We start from the raw sequence: 27197 nt of genomic DNA, 5'->3' as shown, positions 1-27197 counted from the left end.
TCCCTTGATTGATCTTTGGGTGCTGTTTCGGGCTCTGGCTCAGTGAGAATAAGACCCATGCTGATTTTACTTACCGTGAGGCCTGGTCAAGCACTTTACAATCGCAAGTGACAGGTATTTCCTGCTGTTTATCAGCTCCTCCCGACACGGGACCCTCTTCTTAGACTCTCTCTGCTCACTGGGTTTCTCTTTCTCTCTGGACCATCAGAATTAATATTCCCTGCTTTGTTCAAGCTCACATAAAATATAAATTTGCCACCGTGTGAGACGTGATTTTCTTCCTTTCCACACCTGAAATATTGAAGAGCTAAATCGTCTGGGATCAATTTTGTGATGAGTGCCCTAAGTTATGTTATTGGAACTCTCCTTTAATGGGTAGACAAGCAATTTCAACATTATTGATTGAATAATAACAAGTGATTTTCAAAGTATCCTGTGAACCATTGGGTGTATGAGCTTTTTATTACCGTTCTGCAGGGAGAGTAAGCATTTAGAACCTCTTTTGGCAATTTGATGGTTTCATTTCCTTCTGTTGAATCTGAAAAGAATCCAGGCTTGTGCTTTGTATGTCTTTGTCTTTTCCAATGTCACATTTACAGGAATTCATTTTTATTACGTTTTACAAAAGTATCAGTCCATGATGAATTGGAAATGGAAGTTTCCTTGCCACAAATACAGAAACCCTGGTTTCAGTGGATGTTGTATTCAGAGTTGGTCATGTGACCTCCCCCGCCCCCGCACACCCCCCCACCACGCTCCCTGCATGCCTCCCCCCTCCCTGCCCCTTTTATTCCTCCTCCAGCTTTCATCCCAAAGTGCCTAGTTTCAGTGTTGGTACTAGTCTTTCTTCCATGTCCCAAGTCACGTTTTCATGCAAATCTCAGCAACCTTCCTTTCAAAATATATGCAGAATGGACCCCCACTGCTACCACTGGCCCATCAGTCCAATATAACACATGTCAGCAGAATTAATTGTTTAACCAGGAGTTTCCTCTTTTTGCTGTAGTCTGACTGGTTATATAAGGTGATCTTTCAAAACAATCTGTAGGTTTCTCTTTTCTTTTTTCTTTCTTTCTTTCTTTCTTTCTTTCTTTCTTTCCTTTTTTCTCTCTTTCTTTGTCTTTTGTGTGTGTGTGTGTGTGTGTGTGTGTGTGTGTGTGCCAAAACCCAGGAGCAAGTGTAACTGGCTCTTTTAACTAAGTGCATAGCATTCCATTTGGATATCAGATTGGGAAGGTTCCATATAGCCCGTAGCAGTAGGACGTGCCCAAACCATCAAACAAAATTAATTGCAAGAGATGAGGTGTTTGCTTGCTAGGAAATGCAGAGAATAAAGGCATTTCATTCTCTGAATGATTACAGTCAACTGGAACAGAGAGAATAGACTATGCAATCATATTTCTTTGTGGATGGCAGATAAACATGGAAGCAATATTCTCTTTATTCTTTTTATAAACACACTGGTAGGACTCAAGACTCATAATGAAAGAACCCCACAGAATAAACACAGGCTCCTGTAACATCTGGTTAGCCAGGTAGGCGGCCTGGCTCACCTGAGCCACTGACTGAACATTCCCCTCTAGGCAACCCCGTGGGATGTAGCAGGTTTTTTTTTGTTAAGAGCAGCTCAAGAGGCTAGCTTGTGTCAGAAGTTGAAGTCTGTCTAGCTTGGAGAACATTGGAAATTCTGTAGACAGACTCGTTTTCCCCAAGCTGGCACTGCCCCCTAGCCTGTATCTGAAGCCTCACCCACCATATGCAGTACCTACCGTGTCGTTCCATGTCCCTCCATTCAATCTATTATAGACCCTTGTGAACACTTAATAGAAGTGACCTATTTATTTTTTTATTATTTTAAAGTTTTATTTATTTTTGAGACAGACAGAGACAGAGCATGAGCCAGGGGAAGGGCAGAGAGAGAGGGAGACACAGAATCCGAAGCAGGAACCAGCCTCTGAGTTGACAGCACAGAGCCCGACGCAGGACTCGAACCCACAAACCATGAGATCATGACCTGAGCCGAAGTTGGACGCTTAACCAACTGAGCCACTCAGGTGCACTAGAAGTGAGCTATTAAAAAAAAAAAAAGTAAGGGGCACCTGTGTGGCTCAGTAGGTTGAGCATCCGACTCTTGATTTCAGCTCAGGCCATGATCCCAAGGTTATGGGATCAAGCCCCTGTTGGGCTCTGTGCTGAGCCTGGACCCTGCTTTAGATTCTCTCTTCTCTTCTCCCTCTGCCCCTCTCCCCTGCTCACACTCTTTCTCTTAAAAAAAAAAGTGATATTTTAGAAAGGTGAGGTAAAGGAAATCTGTAGGTTTCTAAATTAAAAAAAACATTTTATAACATTCCCTTCCATCAACAGAGCCTCTTGAGAATATGGCATAGGTTTATACAAGCTCATACTCTGGGAATCTATCGCTGACATTCAGATCACATTTTTCTGAACAATGTTTTTGTTTATCACAAAATATATTTGCAAGGCAGTCTCAAATTCTTTCAATAATCAGACCAAAGTAAAAATTATATATCAATAGAAAAATGCAACTTAGAAGTGTTTTGATTTTTTTTTTAGTTCCTCATTTTTCCTTCCCTAGCACATTTCCCGATTCTCCCTCGATCTCTTATTCTTCATTTTTCTGAGCAATTTTCAGATACTTCACTGTAAAGCTTCCCCTTTGGGGCAATCACTTCCCTTTTCTTTTCTCCTGTACGTGGCTGTAACACAGTGGCCAAGCCTTCTAAGTCAATGTTGGATTGCATCACAGCACGTAGAGAGAATAGGGCACAACTTGTGACGGGTGTATGGCATCATGAATTTTCAGCTGGTGAACAGGCTCAAGTAACCAGCAGCTTCATAAAGAAATGAAATATAAGCAGCACCTTCCCCAGTTGACCCTTATCATTAAAAAGGTTTTAGTGTGTATCGGGGCTCCTGGGTGGCTCAGTTGGTTAAGCGTCTGACATCGGCTCAAGTCATGATCTCACGGTTTGTGAGTTCAAGCCCCGCGTCGGGCTCTGTGCTGACAGCTTGGAGCCTGGAGCCTGCTTCAGATTCTGTGTCTCCCTCTCTCTCTCTTCCCCTCCCCCGCTCACGCTCTGTCTCTCTCTCTCTCAAGAGTAAATAAACATTAAAAAAATTAAAAAAAAAAGATTTCGGCGTATATGTAGCTACAGATTCATTTTGTATTTTTTTTCTCTCTTTCTCTAAAGGGAATCATCCGGGGTGTTCTCTTCTGCCTCTGTCAATTTCATTCATTGTTATACTTCCGATAATCATCTATCTTGTTGCTGGCAGCAATAGCTACCCATTTTTCTGTAAAATAAGCTGCTGTATGAATATATCCTAATTTATGTATTTACTCTACGGTTGAGGAACCCTTGAGTTGTCTCCACTTTTTGGTTTCGAAATATACCATTACAATTATGTGACTTGGGTGGATCATACTGTTAGAAACCATCCTGATGCCCTTTTTGGCAACGTGCGAATATGAGTACGTATTTCTGTGGGGGCCACGTAGAGCTTTGTTCGCAGGGCGTTAACCCAGCACGGGAATGGCAGCATCACAGGGACATTCAGCCTCGTAGACACACCCAAATACTTTTTCAGAGTGCTTACCCACCACACAGCTCAGGATTCCACACCCTGCCCACCCACAGCATACTCAGTCTTATCTGTTGTACTGTTAGTTTTTACGGATTCCGGCCATCTTGGCAGGTGTCTGCTATCTCATTGTGGTTTGAGCTCACGTCTTCCCACTCCCTGATGATGGTGACCTGTAGGTGTGTGTTGCTCACTTGGCCATTTTGGCTCAGGACATGACCGTTCAGTTATACTGGCATTTAAAAATGAATAGATCGTGTTACTTTTTCTTATCAATATGTAGGGATTTGTATACATTCAGAATATTCTTTCTTTGTTAGATGTACATGTTGTGAGCATTTTCTCCCAGTTGGCGGCTTCCATTTTCGTCTGCGTATAAGTCTGTAGAATAGGTGTGTAGAATAGAAGTTTGCAATTTTCACAAAATTCTTTACGTTGAGTGTTTTTTGTGTCCCACTTAAGAAAATTTGGCCTTGGTCATAAAATTTGGCTGAGGCTAGTTTCCTGTATTTCTTATGGCAGTTTGATTGTTTTAACTTTAACATTTAAGGTATGTTACTAGGGTGGAAGTGATTTCACAGTGGTGCAAGAGAAGTGTCCAGAGTAGTGTTTCCCCACTGCCATAACAAGATGACCATGGGGAGGAGAATCCATATTCTGTTGTATGGATGGATCCATTTGTGTCTAAACCAGGACTGAAAGATCTTAATCACTATGGCAGTATGATAGATCTTAACACATGGAATTCTTCTATATATCATGGAAGGTTAATATTCCTCTTTTGGTTGTGTTTCATTTCTCTGGAACATTTTTAAATTTTTGGTGTAGAACTCTTGACCCTTTATATTATCTGTTTCTGGGCATTTTTCAAGTTTTGATGCTATAATGCTATAATAAATGTTATTTTCTTATTGAAAATAAGGGAATTTCATTTTCTTATTGTTTATGACAAATATGGAGATATAATTCAATTGTAATATGCATATTTTATCTGCCAATCTTGCTAAATTCATATGTAAACATGGATTTATATGGAGATTCTTTGGGATTTTCAGCACATACCGTTATATGGTATGTAGATAATGGCTTTTATTTTTTTCTTTTAAATCTTGATAGCGTCCTTACTTTCTTTTCTTATTTTATTTCATCGGATGGTACTCTTAATAGAAAGATGACTGGAAGTGACAACATTAGGCATCCCTACCTCGTTTTGGATCCCAGGGCAAAGCTTTCAATGTTTTATCATTAAGCACGTTGTTTGCAGTAACCCTGCCATAGATCTAGTTGAATGTTATTTGATTAACTTCCTTATATTAATACTTTTCAAAGTTATTATTTTCAGTCAGGAGTGGGCATCGAATACTATTAAATGTTTTCTGACATTTATTGAGATGATCATATGGCTTTTATTCTTTACTCTTTAGTATTGGAAAATTTTTTTTAGTATGTATTATTTTTTAAGAAAGAGACAGAGAATAAGCAGGGGAGGGTCAGAGAGAGAGGGAGACACAGAATCTGAAGCAGGCTCCAGGCTCCAAGCTGTCAGCACAGAGCCCGACGCAAGGCTCAAACTCAGACTGTGAGATCATGACCCGAGCTGAATTCAGCTGCCCAACTGACTGAGCCACCCAGGCATCCCTACTCTTTAGCATTATAAATTGTAACAGTTGGTTTTCTAATATGAAGCCAACCTTGCATTACTAGAATAAAGCCTACTTGGTTGAAACAGATTGTCTGCTGAATGTATTACTGGATTTAAATTGTCAATATTTTGTTCACGATTTTTGCACGTACTTAACGAAAGAGAGAAACCTATAACTTTTCTTTCTTTGAATATACGAGTTAGGCGTGTAATACCAAGTTTATGTAGGCCTCTTAAAATGTAACGGCGTTCCTTTTCTGTTATATTCTAAAATAATTTGTGTAACATTTATTTTGTTCATTGATGTTGGGAAGAATTCACCAGTGAAGTTTAAATTTTCTTGGTGCAAAGGTTTCTTAGAGATTCAAAGTTCTTTTTCAGAAAAACAAAGTCGTGAGACATTCTGTATCTTCTTGTGTTTGTTTTGGTAAGATGGTGGATTGTTGTCACATTATCACATTATCTAAATATCCAGCCACAGTGACTAAAGTATGATTCCTAATATCTCTTCATCTGTTTTCATGTCTATACTGTCTGTAGTAATGTCATATTTTGGATACTAGTAGCTTATGCATTTTCTCTTGTTTCCAAAGTCTTGTTAGGGTACTCACCATTTCATTACATTGTTCAAAAGGCCACCTTCTGACTTTTGTTTCTATTCTTTTAATTTCTACTGTTATACTGATTATTTATTTCTGTATAATTTGATGTGATCGGATGTGCTCCTTGAAAAGGACAATTAGATCGTTAATTACCAGCTTTTCTTCTTTTCTAGCATTATAAATATCATATCAGGCAATAATTTCCATACTAAATACACCTTCAGTTGCATCTCACAAATTAGGAGATAACCAAAATATTTTCTCATTTTCGTTGTAGTTCCTTTTTAGGCTCATAGGTTATTTGCAGATGTATTGTATAATTCCTAGACATTTTGTAATTTTCTAGATATCGACTGATAATCTCTGTCTTATTTCTGCCATAATCACACTCTGTGTGATTCAAGTCCTTTAAATACAATGGAACTGATCTGTGATCAATTTCAAACAATGTATATTCTGCAGTTGTTTGCTAACAGTGTTGTGTATAAGTCAGTCAATGTGGTAATTATTTCAACATTCTGTCTGCTTATTCCATGAGTTACTAAACCAAATTGTTACAAATCCCCACTACTGTGTTGAATTTTTCTCCTTACAGCTGTTTTTGCTTCATGCATTTTGTGCTAAATTTTAGTCTCATAGAAATTTTAAATTGCCATATATTCCTGATTGGTTTAACATGTTATCATTGTGCAATGTCCCTTTTCATCACTTTTATTTATTTTTTCATGAATTGAGTATTGCTAAATCACATTTTTGTTATTATTGTTTGCAGGTGTATCTTGTTTTATCTTTTTACTTTCTAATTTTCTTAATCTATATATTTAAAGTACTTTAACCCAGTTCATAATCTTTGTCGTTTAATTAGAGTATTCAGTAGTTTTGCATTTGATGTAATTACTGATGTTTTGGGGTTTAAATCTGTCATTTTATTATTTGGTTTCTATTTATTCCATCTGTTCTTTGTGCCTTTATATCTCATTACTTGTCCTTTTTTAATCGCTAAAGTATTTATATTTGCTTTTTTGTACTTTAAATTTGCGTTATGCATCTTATTATTGTTCTGTAGCAGCATAGAACTCATTACTTTATTACCTTCAGCATTTTTTGCCATGTGTTCTAATGTTATATTTTTTATTCACTCTGATTCTCACAAAGCCCCTTTAAGAAATTCTTAGAATCCAGTTATTTGAGTTATTATGTGGTCGGTGGAACAAGCCTATCAATTTTATTTTATTTGAATTATATTTTTGTGTTTCTTTATTTACAAACTCTCCATAGGATCACAAAATGTTAAAATACGGCTTTTATTTGTTCTCTGTATTTTGCACAATGATTAAAAAATTCTATAATTTTTAATTTTAAGTGTCCTATTTATATAGTCCACTAACCACTTGTATCCTTTTCTTTTAACAGACTTTTATTGGAGACATCCTCTTGCTTGTTAACCCATTCAAAGAGCTTCCAATTTATTCCACCATGGTGAGTATAAAATTTTGGATGCCATTTAATAATGTAGGGTAACACCCACTAGACGTACCTATCCGTATCAAATGATCGATTGAGAAGAAACCTGCAAACAATAAGTAAAGTCAGAAACTTCTCAGAAAACTCTAAACTGAATATTTGCATAATAGTGACTTTAATTTGTCCCGAGACAAAAATGGAAAGGGATGTTATTTTTATCAAAAGATTCCTTTGCACTTATAATGTGTAATTTTCCTATAATTGTAGTCACTAGACAGACTTCTAAAATTAAATAATGCGTTACTCTGTTTTCCATTCCTTCCTGACTAATTCAAGGTCAGTTGGTGTAAAGTATTTATTTTAACATCATGACCTCTTTCAGAAAAGTTCTATGATGTTATAGAACCATGAGAATAAGAAAGGATATTACTGCATTTATACATTTTTCCAAATGACTTTCTACTTTAAATTATGAGACTTTCAAAATTAAAAGAGCAATTGCTTTTGGAAAATTATTCCAGGCAACTGAAAACACAGTATGATTTTTGAGTAGTAAGAGATCAAAAATATCATTGTGCAAGCTCTCTCTCTCTCTCTCTCTCTCTCTCTCTCTCTCTTTTGTTCACAAGGCTGTTTCCAGTTAAAGCAGAATCCCTCGTAGGGAGCAGGAACATAACAAACAGGAGAGAGGAGTAGACACAGGTTCTTGAAACAGGGACATGCTCAGAGAAGTTGGAGAGGGAGGTGGCAAGAGGAAGTGTGGAGAAGAGGGAGAGGGAGAGGGGAAGGGATAGAGACATCACCTTCTTGAAGCTCCCAAGGAATCATTGAAGAATTCTTACAGAAACACCTCCTGAGAAAGAGTGCACCCTAACTACTCCAACCTCCACCCTTCTTCCCAAAGTCCCTTCCACTGTTGCTTTGAAACCACTGCCCCTTGCCTACTGTCCTTATTCCACTCGGCCCAATCCCAGCCTTAGCCCTGGGCAGTCTGACTGTGTGGGCGCATGATAGCCCAGGACAAGAGGGATCAGCAGTTCTGCCAGAGGAGTAACATTAACTTGTGATTATTAGATAGACATATGGACTACTCATATTTTTATTTCTTTTGATGTCAGTTTTTAGTAATTTTGTTTTTCAAGGATTCTGTTTCTTACATTTAATCTTCAAAAGTTTTTGGCACATAATTATTCATGATCCTATTTTTTTAATGTGTGTAGAATTTGAGTGATTTACTTTCATTCCATATGTTGGTAATTTGGGCCTTCTCTGACTTTGTAATATCCATTTGCTAGGAATTTATTGATTGTATTACTCTTTTCAAAGAAAAGCATCTCTTGACTTTTAATTTTTTTCTAGTGTATATTTATTCTCTATATAATTGATTTCTGCTTCTTTATTTTTGTTGTCTCCTTTCTAAGTTCTTGGAGTTTAATTTGGATAGTTGTTTTAAGTTATAACATTATATTTTGACCTTTTGCCTTTTATAAGTATTTGGGGCTTTTTATTTTGCCTTACACAAGCTTTACAGAATTCTTCATCTTTGGTATTTCATAAGTTCATTATTACTCAATTTAAGAGAGAGAGAGAGAGAGAACCCCTGCTATTTAAAGTTGACATTTAGTGTGTTGTTCCTGGCTTATATTTATGTTTTTACATTTGATCTTAGACTCAGTAAGAATCTTCTGGTGAGACAAAAGCTAGTTTTAACTAATTGAATAAAATATATACATATAGGGGCGCCTGGGTGGCTCAGTCGGTTAAGCGTCTGACTTCAGCTCAGGTCACGATCTCGCGGTCTGTGAGTTCGAGCCCCGCATCGGGCTCTGGGATGATGGCTCAGAGCCTGGAGCCTGTTTCCGATTCTGTGTCTCCCTCTCTCTCTGCCCCTCCCCCATTCATGCTCTGTCTCTCTCTGTCTCAAAAATAAAAAATAAAAAAAACATTAAAAAAAATTAAAAAATATATATATATACATATATATATTTTATTTAAATGCTTCTATAGACCTAGAGGTCAAATTGTAAGTATTAGGGAAAATTTAACATAATAAATTATTTTAGTATGGCATTACTTATCATGTTATAATATATAGTGTATCTCAAATGAAACAATATGTTTCATTTGTGACTTTGTGGTTTGTTTTTAGGGTGTTAATAGTGTGGCAGTTTTACACCTTCAAATATCATGCTGTATTTTCAGTTCTTTCAGAAATACACATTAATAGAGAAAGGAGAGACACATCAAGAAACATATTTCTATATTGTTGTAGGAACAAGATATGATATATTGAGATTTTTGCAGGAACAGTTCATTAAAACTTAAAATGGTGAATGCAACATATAACTTATATGTATTATCCTTTATATCTATCATTTCCAACAGACGCTGGCATAGAAAGTAAGAGGAAAATAAATATATTTAGGTAAAATATGCACTGATAAAAAGCTTGAGGAAAAAAATAAAGAGAAGGGCATCTGTTGGAGACACAGGTTTTTAATTTGTGGGCCTAGGAGGATGCATAACAAAAAAGAACATGAAAGAAAAGAAAAATTTTTGAGGAAAAACCAGATTCAGGTGAATATGTGAAGTTTTTGGAGGTTAAATTGAAATAATGTTGAGATTTGACATCGGATGTAAGATTAGGAATAATTCACATGAGTATTTCATTTTGTAAGATTTCTAAGACTCATACCACATTTAAGAATGAGGTGGAGGGGCACCTGGGTGGCTCAGTTGGTTAAGCAACTCTTGATTTTGGCTCAGGTTATGACCTCATGGTTTGTGAGTTTGAGCCCCGTGGCAAGCTCTCTGACCGTGCAGAACCTGCTTGGGATTCTCTCTTTCCCTTCCTCTCTGACCCTCCCCTGCTTGTGCTCTCTCCCTCTCTCTCAAAATGATAAACATTTTTAAAAAGGAATGAAGTAGAAAAATAATAGAAGGCAATGAAGAAGGAGGAGAGTTAAAGGGGGAGGAGGAACAGGAGGGAGGAGGGATGGAGAGACAACAGTGACGAGACAGATGGCGGCCACTAAAGAACCAGATCTAACACATTGTCGAGGTAGTAATCAGAAAGGATGAACATCTTGGTGTTTGTATCATTGCGGAAACCAGCGAACAAGTGAACGTCCTGAGGGGGAACACGTCAGCAACAGATACACAATTATCCCCTCAAGCAACAACATCAGGCTTTCTCAGGTATTCCTCACCATTACCTTTACCATGGACTTCATAAACCAAAGATCTACCACCTGGACATCTCCCGTGTATGAAATGATGACACCATTCCAGATAAACTACCTGGAGATTATCTCTCAAAATTATGGTTTTGCGTACACGAGGGCACAAAAATGATCGTACCCGTTTTCTTTTCAGCTGCTACTGGCAGTGAGATTAAGCTGTCCCACTGTGTAAAGTGGCATTAGTGTGGGATTCCTGGCTTGGGGCTTCATTAGCTTTCAGATTCTGATTACCGTTGGTCTCCTAATATTCCCATTGCATGTTCGAGTTTGGCGCGGAGCTGGAGGGACTGAGCAGAGCTCATTGCCTCTGGACGAGTGGGGCTGGAAAGAGACCTGGTGCTGTCTAGGGCTCATCACGTGGCAGGCCTGCTGCAAAAGTCATCACATATGTCGTCACATAATCACAAAAGGCAACGCAATCAGTATAAGAATTATTATTTCCATTTGGAGGTGATAAAAGCCTCATGTGGATTTAGCAAATTTTCGAAAGACTTCCACGATGGTAGGGACAGAATTTAAATCCACGTCACCTAACCCCAGAGCAAAATGCGTGACAGACTCTTCTCTCAGCACAAATGCCAAGCCCTCAGGCAATTTTTTAATTATTATATGTGCTCCTTTGTAAAACACCTTTTTTTCAGAATATGTCATCTATATATAGATATGTAGACAATGAGTAGGTAACCCACTCACACAAGTAGAGTGACCTATTCATACCATACTGTGACACCGAGAGCCCCTGTGAGTCACGCTGTTGACGTCAGGAAGGTTCCACGGGTTATGGGATCCGGACAGCTGGGGGGCCTGGGCCTGGCCCTTTCATCTGCTGTGGGACTGCGTGGTTGGCTTCAAACATCCGAATGGGGCAGGATTCTGCAGTCTCCCAGCAGTTTATTGAGAGGGGTCGTGTGTGGTGGAAAGAGGGAGGGAAGCTTCTTTAAAAAAGAAAGACCTTATTTATTGGAACTAGAGAGTCCAGCACAGGGAGGTACCCATGAGTGAGGCTGACGTGATGCCATGTCCCCCATGAGCTACAACAGAGCACTTAAAATTTCCGCCGACCAGAATCCTCTGGTTTCCAGATGATGCAGACGGGGAGAGAATGAGGTGAAGCGGAGAGAGAAGGCACGCGCGAAAGAGAGTGGCTGACGCTGATGATATTTGCTGGACCACATGAGAATACACAATAATGTTAATAATGCTGAAGGCAATGGTAGCCAATCTAAAGGTTACATGGCTTGTCAGACAACGAGAACCGTGTCAGTGAAAATCTTCAAGCTTCACTAGGAAAAAATAGAATTAATTATTATCTATTTAATATTATTATTAAATTATTGGCATTATTATTATTGACATTATTATTTTGTACTGACATTACATATAAAGCATAGAATCAGCATCAAGCTAAGTCTTACCAGGTGGTAGCGGTGGAGTATTCTACAATGTAAACTCTAACACTGCATGGAAAGGAGAAGGCTTATAAGAAAAGAGATCTGAGAAAGGTTATTAGTTAATCATGAAAAAACTTAGATACCCAAGATCCATTACGCCTTTAATGCCTGGTAAAACTTTGCCTAAATAGAAGATGTGACACTAAGTAGTTTGAAGAAATGGCATAGGAGTCATATATGCTCCTGGCTCTCTTCTGTCTGGCCTTGTTTGTAACATTTAATGAAATTCTCAGCAAGATTTTACAGATTGAGTTTGGAAGCATTCTGTTAGAGTTTGATCAAGCCAATGTTGGACTTGGGATGTGAAATGGTGTTAGTACAAATGTTCAAAAAGAACAGATATTTGTCCTACAAGAAAACACAGCTAGGCTAATACTCCCTGGTCAGTTTATGAGTTTTAGTGTATACATCGCTATCATCAACTATTTTGATAGCCATTTGAAATTCTGGAATAACCAAAAATACAAAAATTTCAAAACTGTTTCAAATAAAGAAGTCGTATTTGTTCAAATGCTCTCCTGAGATTGGGATGCAGCTATAAAGAAGTGGTAAGAACACATCGTGCCTTGGTTTAACTGTAACGTTTATTTTCTGTGCAGTACAGAAAATAAAGCTATGTTTTAATTATATGGTGTCTTAGATCAGATGGTGTGGTGTGCTATCAACAGAGGCAAATTCCTTTTCATGAGCAATGACAACCACTTCACTGAAACTATTATCCTTTCATCTAATCTTTATACGTAAACACATATAATCACCCCCTCTTATCTGAGCTTTCACTTTCCATGGTCTCACTTACCCACGGTCAGCCAGGGACTGATCTTCCTTCTAACGTAGCATCAGAAAGTCAGTAGTGGCCTTGGGCGCCTGGGTGGCTCAGTCGGTTGGGCGTCCGACTTGGGCTCAGGTCACGATCTCGCAGTTCCTGGGTTCGAGCCCCACGTCGGGCTCTGTGCTGACAGCTCAGAGGTTGGAGCCTGCTTCCCATTCTGTGTCTCCCTCTCTCTCTGCTCCTCCCCCACTCATGCTCTGTCTCTCTCTCTTTCTCCTTCAAAAGTAAATAAAAACATATTAAAAAATTAAAAAAAAAAAAAAAAGAAAGTCAGTAGTGGCCTGATGCTACATCACGTGCCTGCGATACTCACTGCAGTTTGTCTCATCACATAGGCATTTGATCATCTCTCATCATCCCAAGAAGAAGCGTGAGTACAAGATAAGAAGTTATTTTGAGAGAGGGACCATACTCATACAATATTTATTTATTTATTTATTTATTTATTTATTTATTTAAAATTTTTAAATGTTTATTTATTTTGAGAGAGAGAGAGAGAGAGCAGGAGTGGGAGAGGGGCAGAGAGGGAGACACAGAACCCAGAACAGGCTCCAGGCTCTGAGATGTCAGCACAGAGCCCGACACGGGGCTTGAACCCACGAACTGCAAGATCATGACCTCAGTCAAACTTGGAAGCTTAACTGACTGAGGTATCCAGGCGCCCACCAACTTTTATTATAGCATATTGTTATAAGTGTTCCATTTCATTCTTAGTTGTTGTTGGTAATCTTACTGTGCCTAATTTATACATTAAACCTTATCATAGTTCTGTCCATAGAGGAAAAAAAAAAGTGTATATAGGGTTTGGTATTCTCTGTGGTTTTTGGTGTCCCCTGGGGGTCCTGGAACATATAACTGGTGGATAAGGGGGGTCCTACTGTACACATGCAAGAAAAAACTGCATATACCATTTTTTTCTGTTTCATTTTTTATTTTTTATTTTTTTCATTATTTTCTGTTTTAATTCATTCAGAGGACATACAAACCATATCCAGTTACCAAAAAAAAAAAAAAAAAGAAAGAAAGAAAGAAAAGAAAGAAAGGAAGAAAGAAAGAGAATTTTCATTAGCCACTGTGCTTTCAAAAATATTTTATATTGATAGTTTTAGACCTAGATAATTTATTCTCAATGTCCTATAGTATTTTATCATATTAAAACACAATCACTTATATTCATCCATTAAACCCTATACCAATTTTTAATTATTGCCATGTTTTCTGCTCTTACAAAGAGTGCTAACAACTGTTTTGTGTGTGCTTTTTTGTCGACGTGCAAGAGTTTCTTCAGAGAGATTCCCGGTCAAGCCTACCTTCTTCAGTTTAGAAGTTGTTGCTAAATCACTGTTCCAGTTAGCAAGAACAACCCTCAGTACTGCAGATGCATTTTTCTAGTGCTGGCGAAAACTTCCTTTTGAAACCAACCCCACCGCTAATTAGACATGTGACCTTGCACCAGTCGCTAACTTCTTTGCTTCAGTTTCCTCACCTGTAAAAAGGGAGAGGATTCTCATACCCCACTTGTAATTTCTACAAGAATTAGATGAATAAGTATGAAGTGCTTAGAACAGTAGCAAGCACACATCAAGTGTAAGCCATTATTACTGTTATTATTATGATTATTGTTTTGAATGTTTATTTATTTATTTGGGGGGGGGGTGAGAAGATAGAGGGAGAGGGAGTTCCAAGCAGGTTCTGCTAAGGTGTCAGCACAGAGCCCGATGCAGGGCTCGAATTCACAACTGAAAGATAGTGACCTGAGCCAAAATCAAGAGTTGGAGGCTTAACTGACTGAGGCACTTAGACACCCCTATTATTATTATTATTATTATTATTATTATTATTATTACTGTGCCATTGATAAAGTTACCAGTATTTTGTATCTATTACCCTACTGTTTGAAATGGGACTTTCTTGGATAACAGAGTTACTGATCTTTTCTCATGTTTATTAGTTATTCTCTTCTGTTCATATTCTTTGTCCAATTTTCAATTTTATTTCCAGTTTTTCTTTGTAGGCATATATTTGTAGGAGTCATTTATAAGACATGGATAATATATGGATTCTATGCACAGCTTAATCTCCTCTCTGTCTTTGACTTTTATCATCATTACTGTATGTTTGATGTTTGTGGTAGAAAAGCAGTTGTCACATGTACTGTTGTGATATTAAGTCATCCTTCCCATTATAATTTGTATTTGGGAACTGTATTTACTTATTCCAAAATCATGACAGTATTATTCTCTTTACTTGTGTAAATGTTTTATGTTTTGCTGTTTATATTTGGGACTTAAATGCATTTGGAATTCATGTTTACATATCACATGAGCTAGAGATCAGTGTTTTTTTTCCTTTACTAATATCGGTTTTTTGAACACTATCCTATATGACTGATGCATGAAACAGCCCATTTTGTGCCCCAAATCCCCACCCATGTGTAGGCTTGGGTTGAGTTCTCTAGTCTGTTCCACTGATCTCTTTTTCTGGTCTCTGCACCCGAACCAGAGTGTTTACAGATTTTGGGTTTTTTGGAGTTTTTATTGAGATATAGTACTCATGGATTTATAAGTGTCCAGATGGATACATTTTCATGAGCCCTCAGATCCAGAACATTTCTGGCTCTCCCGAAGCCACACTCTCACTCTTCTGCAATCACTAGTAGCTTGCCAAGGGCATGTGACTTCTTAACAGTGTAGATTAGTTCCACCTGTTTTTATACTTTATCATCGAGAGTGTTCTCTCTGTGTCTGATAGATTGCACTCAACATCATGTTTGTGCGATTCATCCAATTATTTCTTAGAGCTGTAGATCATTTAGTCCATTTAAAAAAATTATTTCCCTTATGGTTTTAAATAACTTCAAACATATGAAAAATTTGCAGATAAATAGCACAAACAACTTTTTCTCCCCAACCATTTTCAAATGATTTGCTGGCATGGGGTCCCATCAACTTTGAGTATATGCCTTGTGCATTTCCAAACATTGTGCAAACCAAGGCATTCACCTGTGTAACCCGCATACCACCATTGGAATCGGGAAATTGCTCCTGATGCAGTGTGACCATCGAGTCAGGGTGCCTCATTCAGGTCTTTCCCATCACCACATAATGCCCACAGAGTCCAAGACCCAGGCCACCATCACAGGACAGGCACACTGAGCCTCTAGGCCCTTTTGTCTTGTCTGGATTCATCCCTCTATCTTCTCCTGAACTTCCCAACCTTGATATCCTTGAGGCTACAGGGAAGTTACTTTGTAAAAAAATAAATAAAAAAAAATAAGTATGCTATTTCTTCATAGCTCAGACACCTCCCTGTCATTTAATGATTAATTCTAATGTAGCAGAATTTACTAGAAACTCAAAAGGACTAAAAACACTGGAACCATGGCAATCCTCATCAATCACTGTGTCACTGAAATTAAGTTAATTTTTGTTTTTCTGAGAAATTTGTAGATTCTTCTGTGTTTCAACTGCAACTGCTTTCTATTCGGATTAAAAACCCTTTCTATCTTATGTTATGGAAATGAAATGTCGCCGAGAGACATTGCATTTGATGTAAATTAGCCCAGGTTCAGCTTACTCCGTGGGTGTCTATTAAACTGGATTTGTGTCAGTTGCTCTGCTTAAGGACAGCAGAATAATTTCAAGCCTGTGAACCAAGTAATTCAGGATCAAGGATATGCCCCTGTTTTATCATGGTGAACCCTTAAAACGTGCTGAAAGAGCATAATTTCCCAGACGTTTTGTAGTTACAAATGAGATTCAAAAATAGACTGTGTCACATTTGTGTATTGGAAAGAAGTCCACTGTGTCCTGAGGTAGACGAGCTGGAGCCTTCTCACAGACATCTGTGTCCCACACATTTTGCAGGTCTCCCAGCTTTATCTTAGCAGCTCAGGGCAGCCCTGCTCCTCCCTGCCGCCTCACATCTTCTCCTGTGCAGAAAGGGCCTTCCACCAGCTTTTCCAGGAGCAGCGGTCCCAGTGCTTCATTCTCAGGTGAGTGCACCCCGCGCCTGGCCGAATGGATGCTCGGCGTCATGCTGGAGGCTTGGCGGTCAAGCTGTCCTCATTTCTCGTGGTTTCTGTTTATTTACTTCCTCAGCACCCGGCAGTCCAGTATGTCTTGGCAATAAGTACATTTGACTCGTTACAAAGGAGAGACCTTGTTGTTATTAGAAATAGCCCCAAGTGTGGCTGAATCAATACCAACAAACTTAACCTGAAACTCAATTCATTTGGAAGATTTACTACTTAGAACCAGAGTGTTTTTGCTTTCAAGCCTTAGAAACCCTGGGGAAGGAAAGGCACCTGCTGTAAGCAAACCATGGTTCACAAAATGTGGTGCTGCTCAAATACAAAATACAAATTATTACCTTACAAATGTGGGCTTTCCCACATTTGGGAAAAGCATATGGGTATTTATGTTTGCTTGTATTTTACCCAAAGTATATACCCGGAAGTATTTTATACTGAAACATAATGGTAGCATTAGCTCATAAATTACCAGATGCTCATGACAGTAATTTACATCAGAGCAAAAATTCTTCCCCCCACTCCTCCATACACACAAGTACCACAAGAAGTAGAGAGTAGAGGTGAAATGTGATTATGTACTGATAAATGATTAAAAATTATTTAGGTATTAAAACAAGATCTGCATTGAGAATTATATTTCTTTTTAAAAATTTTTTAACCTTTATTTATTTTTGAGAGAGAGAGAGACAGAGTGTGAGTGGGGGAGGAACAGAGAGAGAGGGAGACACAGAATCGGAAGCAGGCTCCAGGCTCTGAGCTGTCAGCACAGAGCCCAATGCAGGGCTCAAACTCATGAACCTTGAGATCATGACCTGAGCCAAAGTCGGTTGCTCAACTGACTGAGCTGCCCAGGTGTCCCAAGAAATACGTTTCTTATTAGGAGAAAATTCTACCAGAGGGGACTTCTGTAACCTTCATGGCTTTGCGTGAGTTATAATCAGTAGTGTTGACTGGAAACAAATGTGTGGATAAAGCTTTCCATAACTCCTCAAAGTGAAATGGAAGTGAGTAAAGATGGACAACTGCATAGAACCCAAAAGACACCTAAATACTTAAATAAGCACTTATTTATATACTTTTACATTATCACTTTGGTCAAAAGTTCAGTGGAGTGTATGATTGGTGGTTGCAAACTTCAATGTTCTGATTTTCAAAGTAGCATGCAAGTAGTTTTTTCACACTTGTGCTGAAGTGTCCCCAGATGGGAGGGGCACCGGCAGCAGGGGAGGCCTCCGCCATCCTCCAATCAAGCAACTCTATTTTTATCTGCTCTGTTGGGTTTTCTAGTGTAACTTTGATGAAAAGGGGAACACTTTTAAAAACCCATTAGATTATGGGGAGTATATAATAGTGTGGGCAGTAGTAACAACTGATACGTATTGAGAACATAGTGCCAGACCCTCCATTGGGTACTTTCCATGTATTGCCTTACCCATAGCTTTAGCATCACTATTTTATGGGTCAGGTGACTGTGTATTATAAGGAGTAACTAGTCTAGGGCCTCGTGATCAGTAAATAGTGAATCTGGGATGTGAGCCCAATAGTGTGAATTAGTAAATGGTGGATTAATTAGTCTAGGGTCCAGTGGATGCTGTATGTGGGATGTGAGCCCATAGTCTGGCTTCTGGGCATGAACGAAGCTTCCCCACTCTCCCAGCCAGACACCAGTGCGTGGCTTGCCCCCTGCAGCCTGCTCAAGGAGGCTTCTGACAGCCCACCTAGCCTTCCCTAAAATGCCGGGCACAAATCCGTGGGTTTTCCTAAGTTTTTATTGAATCTGCTTAATTCTTTTGAAACGCATAGGTCTTAGTGAAGCTCTGAGGAGCCAAAGAATCATATCCTTTGGGAGTCTGCCTGCTACAGATTTCATAGTATCTAGCAAATTCTTTTAGTAAAGAAACCCGTTTATCGTTTTTTTAATATGAAATTTATTGTCAAATTGGTTTCCATACAACCCCCAGTGCTCATCCCAAAAGGTGCCCTTCTCAATAAAAACCCATTTATCTTTAACCCAGTGCTTTCTACATGAATTTCCTCATGGGATTGCTTTTCCAGTTGGACTTGCTAATATTCTGCAGAATTAGTATTTCTTTGGGACATTTTTATTTATTTATTTATTTTTATTTTTTATTTATTTTTTAAAAAAATTTTTTAGCGTTTATTTATTTCTGAGACAGAGAGAGAGAGACAGAGCATGAGCAGGCGAGGGGCAGAGAGAGAGGGAGACACAGAATCTGAAACAGGCTCCAGGCTCTGAGCTGTCTGCACAGAGCCCGACGCGGGGCTCGAACTCACAGACTGCAAGATCATGACCTGAGCCGAAGTCGGATGCTTAACCGACTGAGCCACCCAGGTGCCCCTCTTTGGGACATTTTTAAAGGCTAATAATGCCATGTGTATTTCAGTCTTTCTGAAAAAACTTTTTTTCCTCGTTCAGGTTTTTTTCTTTTTTAATGTTTGTTTGGTTATTTATTTATTTATTTTTCAGAGAGAGAGAGAGAGCAGAGGAGGGGCAGACAGGGAGGGAGAGAGAGAATCCCAAGCAGGGTCCACCATGGTCAATGCAGGGCTCGAGCTCATGAACCATGAGATCATGACCTGAGCCAAAATCAAAAGTTGGACACACAACCAACGGAGCCACCCAGGCACTCCTGTTCAGGTTTCAAGAAGTGAAGAACAAATGTGTGATCACAGGGACTTACTATTTTAGTCATCCTCTTCTTTCAGGATTGATGTTTTTATATGGCTTCTCTACCTCCTTGATTGTCTTGACTACGATAAAGGCTTTCTGCATTTATTATACTAATTCATTAAAATTAGTAAGTTTAGAACTCAACTAAATACATTGTTTAGAAGAGCAGGGAAGCACTATGAATAATAGCCAAATTATGGAAAGAGCCCAAATGTCCATCAACTGATGAATGAATAAAGATGTGGCATACACACACACACACACACACACACACACACACACACACACAATGGAATACTACTCAGCAATGAAAAAGAATGAAATGTTGCCCTTTGCAACATCTTGGATAGAACTGGAGAGTATTAGGCTAAGTGAAATAAGTCAGCTGGAGAAAGACAGATATCACATGATTTCAGTCATATGTGGAGTTTGAGAAACCTAACAGAAGACCATAGGGAAAGGGAAGGAAAAATAAGATGCAAACAGAGAGGAAGACAAACCATTAGAGACCCTTAAATACAGAGAACAAGCAGGGTTGGTGTGGGTGGAGGGGTTGGCGGGGTGGGGAAAATGGGTGATGGGAATTGAGGAGGGCACTTGTTGGGATGAGCACTGGGTGTTGTATGTAAGTGATGAATCATGAGAATCTACTCCGGAAGCCAAGACTACACTGCATGTTAGCTAACTTGACAATAAATTAAAAAAGAAAGAAAAGATCACAGCCAAGAGTCTATTGTGTCTCATAACCAGCATTTACAAAGGATAATTTAAGATTTGGAGATCAAAATGCAAATATTCCTGGAATACATGTCCTATAACTTAGGACTAGAGCAGAAATTTCTAACTTTTATTTTCAAATTTCAATTTTATTTTTCACTTGATTGATAATTATAGGCCTCTCTAGCACACAAAGCTTCATCTTGAGAAACAGTTTTTAATAATTTTCAGATCTTTGTCGTGGGTTATAACTGAGAGTCTGGTGTTCACCATAATCAATCTTATCTTTAATTTTCTGAAGGCTTGATAGATGGTTTTAATTAATTATCAGAGCACATGTGACAAAAATCCATTATCCTAACAGTGTGTTGAGCAAATCCAAATTAATGTTATAAGCTGAACATAGAAGTAACTTGTGAAGTTAGCAGAATAAGGTCTGCCTCTGTCATGTGCAGGTTTTGCAGACAAGGCTGTTCAAATAAGCTTTCAGATTTCTATGGGTCCGTGATTGGCACCGCCCAAAATCCTCCATCAAGTTTCTAGTTTAATCATATACTGGGTTTTCAGATCAAGGGATATTTCTTGAACACATCATGCTAGGATTTTTAGTTGCAATATGATATCCTACCCTGCCCTGTGCTGTATCCTTTTTTTTAAACTTCCTTGTATTTTACTCAGCGTTTCAATAAAATATGCCCATTTTGAGATTTTATGAGATGGTTGAAATTGCTAGTGATTTTGGCCAGGTAAGAGAATTGATCATTCTCTCTACCCCCACGTGGAGTGACAGAGCATGCGCAGTGGCGAGAGTGGGGAAGGCACTCACGTGACCTCCAGTGCAGCCGCACACCCTCCCAGCTGTGCAGACTGCCAGCTGCGTTCACCATCGTCCATGCACCACCTGTTGCCGCTTTCAGAATAGATGCTGCGGAAGAACCAGTTGAGTGTTTCATGTTGGGTGAAGGCTGCCTTCCGCTACCCTTTCTCCAAGAATGAGCCTACCCCCCAAAGTCCTCCCTGGTTTCTTCCACCTGCTGGCACATTGTTTGCTGTGCTCCATTGCAGTTTGAGTATGCATTCGTGATGTGCTTGGTGTTCATTGGAGAGCATTCCGGATGATGGATGACGGCCCCCAGATTGCCCACGGATGCACCTCTTGAGCTCTGCAGCCTGGCATAGACTCCGGCACATAGTAGGCCCTTAGTAAATTTCATCTGAAAGAACGAGCGCCATTTTTAAAAGGAAAATGGTGTTTTCAAGATCCAACCCTGCGTAAATGTGAGCAGAATCTCTACAAAATCAAGGTTTATAAACCATCCAATTTATAACAGCGAATACAAGGGTAGAAGTGAAATTTCAATCACAAGTGATCTAAATTGTTTCTGCTCTGAAATTAGAAGGTTCCAAGCAAATGTCCTTGAACCTAGAAAGGAGCTCCTTATCTTATGTGGGTCTCTGGCACCTGCTCCCCTCAGGCTGCCAGAGTGGTGGTTCTGAAAGTCATTAAAATATTTATGGTCGGCGCGGATGCGGGGAAGGGAAGTATTTTGTTAGCAGCTGGAGACTTGGATAAAAAAATACATTTCAGCTTCTTTTCTGGCAAACACCCTTTCCTCCAATTCATTAGTACAAATAATCAGGGGAGAAGCCCAAAAAAGCACTGGTAAAGAGCTATATATATATGTATATATATATATTAATTTTTAAGCTATCAGATGAGTAAAGACTTTTCCTGAGCATTCTATCTGGAAGCACTAACCACTTTATTTTGTATTAGACCATTTGGTATTTAGTAAGTAATAACTGTATTGGAATTTTATATAATCCTCTATCCTCTCATGTCAGGAATATAGTACAATTATTTATAGAAATTGGATGAGTTTTGAGAAACATCAAAAATGTCACTACAGATAACAAGTTTGGTTACTATTATTTCCTGGATTCAAGGAAAATGGAGAATGTGAAACGTCAGACTGACAGAAGCCTCAAGAGGCAAGTGGCCGTTTTAGGATCTGCCGTGTGCCAGGCACCTTACTCTCCTGGTCAACTCTGGCCAAGGAATGTCTTTCCTGGGAGGCTCAGAAAGCTTTTACAAGGCCATTTGCTCCAGGACACATGCATCCTCACTGTAGAGGCCGTCCCTTGGGGTCCCGCTCACTTACGTTCATTTACAAAGCTGAGCACAAAACATTGGATGGCAGACGTTCATCAAATTCATATGCTGCCTCAGCGTCCGGAACGACAGAGGGCACGTGACCGAGTACACATGTACTAAATATTTCGGATGAGCAAATCAAAGCTAAGAGTTAGATGATACCATACACTCAGGAAAGGTTCTTCCGTCCTTCCCTCACCACCTTTGTATCAGGATTATGGCTGCTCATTGAATTGTTGGCTACATTCTCCAAGATGCTAAACTTGAGTTTTCTCTCTGTTTTCTGGCAGTGGAGAGAGAGGATCGGGGAAGTCTGAAGCCAGCAAACAAATAACGAGACACCTGATGTGCAGATCTGGCTTCAGCAGGCCTATGTTTGATTCCAAATTTAAGCACGTAAGTTTCTTGTTTGGGTCAGAGAATATGTTGAGCTGGGACACCTGTAGTTTGTGAATAAAAGGGAACATCATAATAGACCATAAGCTTGACTATTAATTGGTCCAAGTTGGTGGAAATAAAGGAAAGAAAAAGAAGATTGAGGCCTGGTGCAAATTAATGCCATTCGAGATTTATTTTAAAATATTTTGAACATACATACTCTTTTTTTATAGTTGCTCAGAATAGTTGGATTGAAAACATGTAATATACTTAGAGATTACTGTTGTTCACATAGAAAGTGCCACTCGGTGTGTAGACACTTTTGGGGGATTGGCCCGATTAGCACATTTTGTGGGGGACTATTGAGAGGTGATAGTGAAGTTTCAAAGTATGTAAAAGAATTGATAACAAGAGGGGCACCTGGGTGGCTCAGTCAGTTAAGCGTCTGACTTCAGCTCAGGTCATGATCTCACGGCTCGTGAGTTCAAGCCCCACGTCGGGCTCTGGGCTGACAGCTCGGAGCCTGGAGCCTGCTTCCGATTCTGTGTCTGCCTCTCTCTCTCTCTGCCCCTCCCCTGCTCATGTTCTGTCTCTCTCTCTCTCTCTCTTACAAGAATAAGTAGACATTTTTTAAAAAAGAACTGATAACAAGAAAGCTTAATGCTATTGAGGGGCAGGTAATAAAAGTTCATCTCCAATATTGACTTGTTTGATGTACGTTGTGGTATTTTTAGGTATGCAACGTAGTGACTTGATATGTGCATGTATTGCGAAACGATCATCACTATAATTTTTTAATTAACATCCATCGCTCCACATAGTTAAATTTTTTTCTCTTGTGATGAGAACTTTTAAGATTTCCTTGCTTGGCATCTTTCAAATCTGCAGTTTTCCCAACTGTGGCCACCATGCTGTGCGTTACAGCTGCAGGACTGACTTACCTTGTAACTGGGAGTTTGTACTTTTGACTCCCTTCACGCAATTAAAACTGATTTTAAGTTATATTCAGTAACACCTGCTTTTATTTGAAGACTCCTTGTGGTGATACTTCATCCGCCTAAAATATCTCCAGGGTTCAAGGAGGAACCAGAAAGGCCTATTAGCCGCGAAGATAAAGGTCAGAAATTTCACACAATAAAGCTCGGGAATTTTACCCAAGGATACACCTGTAGGGTGCTCACCACTGACTGTGTCTTGTTTTTACACAGTCCTGGTAGGTATTTTTAGCAGGTTTTCCCTGGCCACAGTAGAGGGGAAGTGCAAACTAAAGAGTTGCTAGAAGGATCCTGCAGGGAACACGTATGCTAGGCAGACGCCCTAGTGGGTGGAAAGACAGCCCATCAATAACCAATCGGGACATGATCAGAACCCAAAAGTGTGCTGCCCTGGGGGTCTCCACCTGCAGGGCTAGCCTTCCGATTTCATTACTGTAGAGGAAATAACTAGAATAACCCAAGTTCATGATGATTATTCTATGCTTGAGACAAAAATAAGACTCCCTTACGTGTGCCCTGTTACTTTAGGGGCCTTGGGGTCTTATGCTCTGCACTTCCTCATGCTGTCCGATCCCATGATTCTGTCCCCTCCATGTGCTGTCACGCCTCATCCTAACCCCACCAGCTCCCCTTCTTTCCACATAGACCCCTGCCCAGCAGCCCTCCTGGATATCCCACAGTGTGCGTCCCTAAGACGGCCAGAGCTGGACGCAGGGGCTCCCAGGTTTCTCCAGCATTCTCCTCCCAGGCCACCCATCAAATAAGTGGCACAATCACTTTCTCATTGCCTCACTGGAAACCTGGCTTTGGCCTCAATGCCAGCCTCTCCCTGCTTCACCCATGATCACAGTATCCCGACAATCTGACCTGGTAACACTGTTCTCCAGCCTCATAGAGTTTCCCTGTTCCTATTCTTGCCAGAGCCACCTTTGAACACGTATCCCCCCAGGCTGGGCCATGTGGCCTCTGTCCCTCATTCATTTATTCAACAATGTCTTAAGTGGCTGACATGCGCATGTCCCTTGAATTCAGAGACACCGTCTTAGAGCCCGCCACACAGTTGGAGCTCAAGTACTATGTGGCACGTGAAAGAGTACATGCTTAAGATATCTAGAAGTTATTTTCAGCATACCTAAGACACAGTTAATTATCCCAAGTCACCTCAATTCATTTACTTAAACATAGCAAATGAATTTAATATGGATAAACCATTTGTCCATCATCGGGACCCCGTAGGTTTTGCTGCGTGTGCTGTGCGTCATGCACATGACAGACAGTGTGGTTCCAGTCCCCTCTCTCTTGGTGCACATTTCATAGCAAGGTGTGGGAAGTGTGCTGGTGTCACCTGACAGGTGCACGCCTCCCCCTCCACAATCACCCCTGCACCGGCCTTGCCAGGCATGTATTTGCAGAAAGACACCTGCCTGTTCATTCTGCGACTTTATATTGAAAGTGTCTGATTAAATCGGAGCAAAAACTTAGCTGCTGTTATCTTAGATTATTCCCTAAAACAAAGCCATCTGAAAGTTGAAACGTTTGGGGCGCCTGGGTGGCTCAGTCGGTTAAGCATCCAACTTCGGCTCAGGTCATGATCTCACGGTTTGTGAGTTTGAGCCCCGTGTTAGGCTCTGTGCTGACAGCTCAGAGCCTGGAGCCTGCTTCGGATTCTGTATCTCCCTCCTTCTGTGCCTCTCTCCCACTCTCTTTCTCTTAAAAAATAAATAAACATTTAAAATAAATAAATAAAAAGTTCACACATTATATAAAGATGTAGAAACCCATCACCCTGTGAGAATTGTGCTGATTGTATTTGGTTTTCTGTCATTCCCTTTCAACTTATCGCTGTGGGCCAAGGGATATCTGCCATGGTGCCATGCACGTGAAAATACTCTGGAAATCTTATTTGTTAAATAAATTTTTGTTTTGGACCACCTGGGTGGCTCAGTCGGTTGAGCACCTGACTTGAGCTCAGGTCATGATCTTGCTGTTCAAGAGTTCAAGTCCCCACATCGGTCTCACTTCTGTCAGTGCAGAGCCCGATTTGGATCCTCTTTCCCCTTTCTCTCTGCCTCTCCCTGCTTGTGCTTGCTCAAAAATAGATAAAACATTAAATATTTTTAAAAATCTATCTATCTATCTATCTATCTATCTATCTATCTATCTATTATTTATTTATTGATTGATTATTTTGAGTACACTCCACATCCAGCGCAGAACCCGATGTGGGGCTTGAACTCATGACTCTGAGATCAAGATCTGAGCTGACTGAGATCAAGAGTCAGACACTTAACCATCTGAGCCACCCAGGTGCCCCAATATTCTAGAAATTTTAGTATCTGATTCCTCATTTAGAAATGAGAGGAACTTGGGTTGCCAGGGTGGCTCAGTTGGTTAAGCACCCAAGTCTTGATCTTGGCTCAGGTCAGGATCATGATCTCGTGGTTCCTGAGATCAAGCCCCGCATCAGGCTCTGCACTGACAGCGGAGAGCCTGCTTGGGATTCTCTGTCCCTCTCTCTCTGCGTCTCCCTCCTTGCTCTCTATATCTCAAAACAAATAAATTAAAAAAAATAGTTTTAAAAGAAATGAGAAGAATGTATATTTAATTGATAGGTCAATGTAATTTTTTTCCTATTTTCGACTTTTGAAAAAGATGTCCTTAAGAAATTAAATCTGCTCTTACGGATTCCCAAACCTACACCTGATTCTGGAGATTTCTTTCTTTGTGAAGAATATCTATGGTGACATATGTGTTCATTAATGACTAACTCATAACCATTTATTAAGCTCAAACCATATACTGAGAACCTGCATAATTGTACAGCACAGCTCAAAATAATTTAACATTTTGGGTTGACTTGGGTAGGATACCATAATTATCTATGTTCACATATTGTACTATACTGCTACAGACAGCAGAGTTAGAGAATTTCTAAAGAAGAGTTATCAAATAGACTCAGGTTAACTAACAGAATACCAGGAGCTGTTGGCCTAAGTGTAATGACAAGGAACAGTGGTCCTCAATGTAAGTTATAGACTAAAGCAATCATTTATTAAAATGATCCTTCTGGAAAGAGCAGGCTGTGCAATTTCTAAAGTGCATTCTAGATTACTTTATGTAAATTGGCTTCGCAGTTTAGCTTAAGTAAATACATTCTAAGTTGCATTTCTTTAGATAGATATAACTCTTCCAAATCAGTTAGCGTCTGGGAATCAATATTATGATATCCATGCAAATTTCAAGGAAAACCATTTCTAATTCACTTGTTTGTTGTTTTATTCATTTCTCATGCAAATTAAGGATGTCATAAATAAGTGATTCCTAGCCTCATAAGGTAACATCGCCCAGGATTAAGTGTGGCTTAAACTTATATCAGTTATGCTGGGTGGTT

At 39.6% G+C, this 27197-nt stretch overlaps 1 protein-coding gene across 2 annotated transcripts in view; it reads left to right on the top strand.

Moving 5' to 3' along the window:
* Positions 1 to 27197, top strand: part of MYO16 (myosin XVI) — a 611293-nt gene that overhangs the window by 299960 nt on the left and 284136 nt on the right. For both annotated transcript variants that reach the window (XM_060636706.3, XM_060636705.3), the window contains exons 12-14: positions 7261 to 7326; positions 16703 to 16830; positions 22724 to 22829. In XM_060636706.3, the coding sequence (XP_060492689.3) occupies positions 7261 to 7326; positions 16703 to 16830; positions 22724 to 22829 (300 nt within the window). The remainder of the gene's footprint in view (positions 1 to 7260; positions 7327 to 16702; positions 16831 to 22723; positions 22830 to 27197) is intronic.

This window comes from Panthera onca, chromosome A1 (assembly GCF_046562875.1).
Source record: "Panthera onca isolate mPanOnc1 chromosome A1, mPanOnc1 haplotype 2, whole genome shotgun sequence".
Lineage (NCBI taxonomy): Eukaryota > Metazoa > Chordata > Mammalia > Carnivora > Felidae > Panthera > Panthera onca.
The sequence above is the reverse complement of the archived record's forward strand: the minus strand, read 5'-3'. Positions and strand labels throughout refer to the sequence as shown.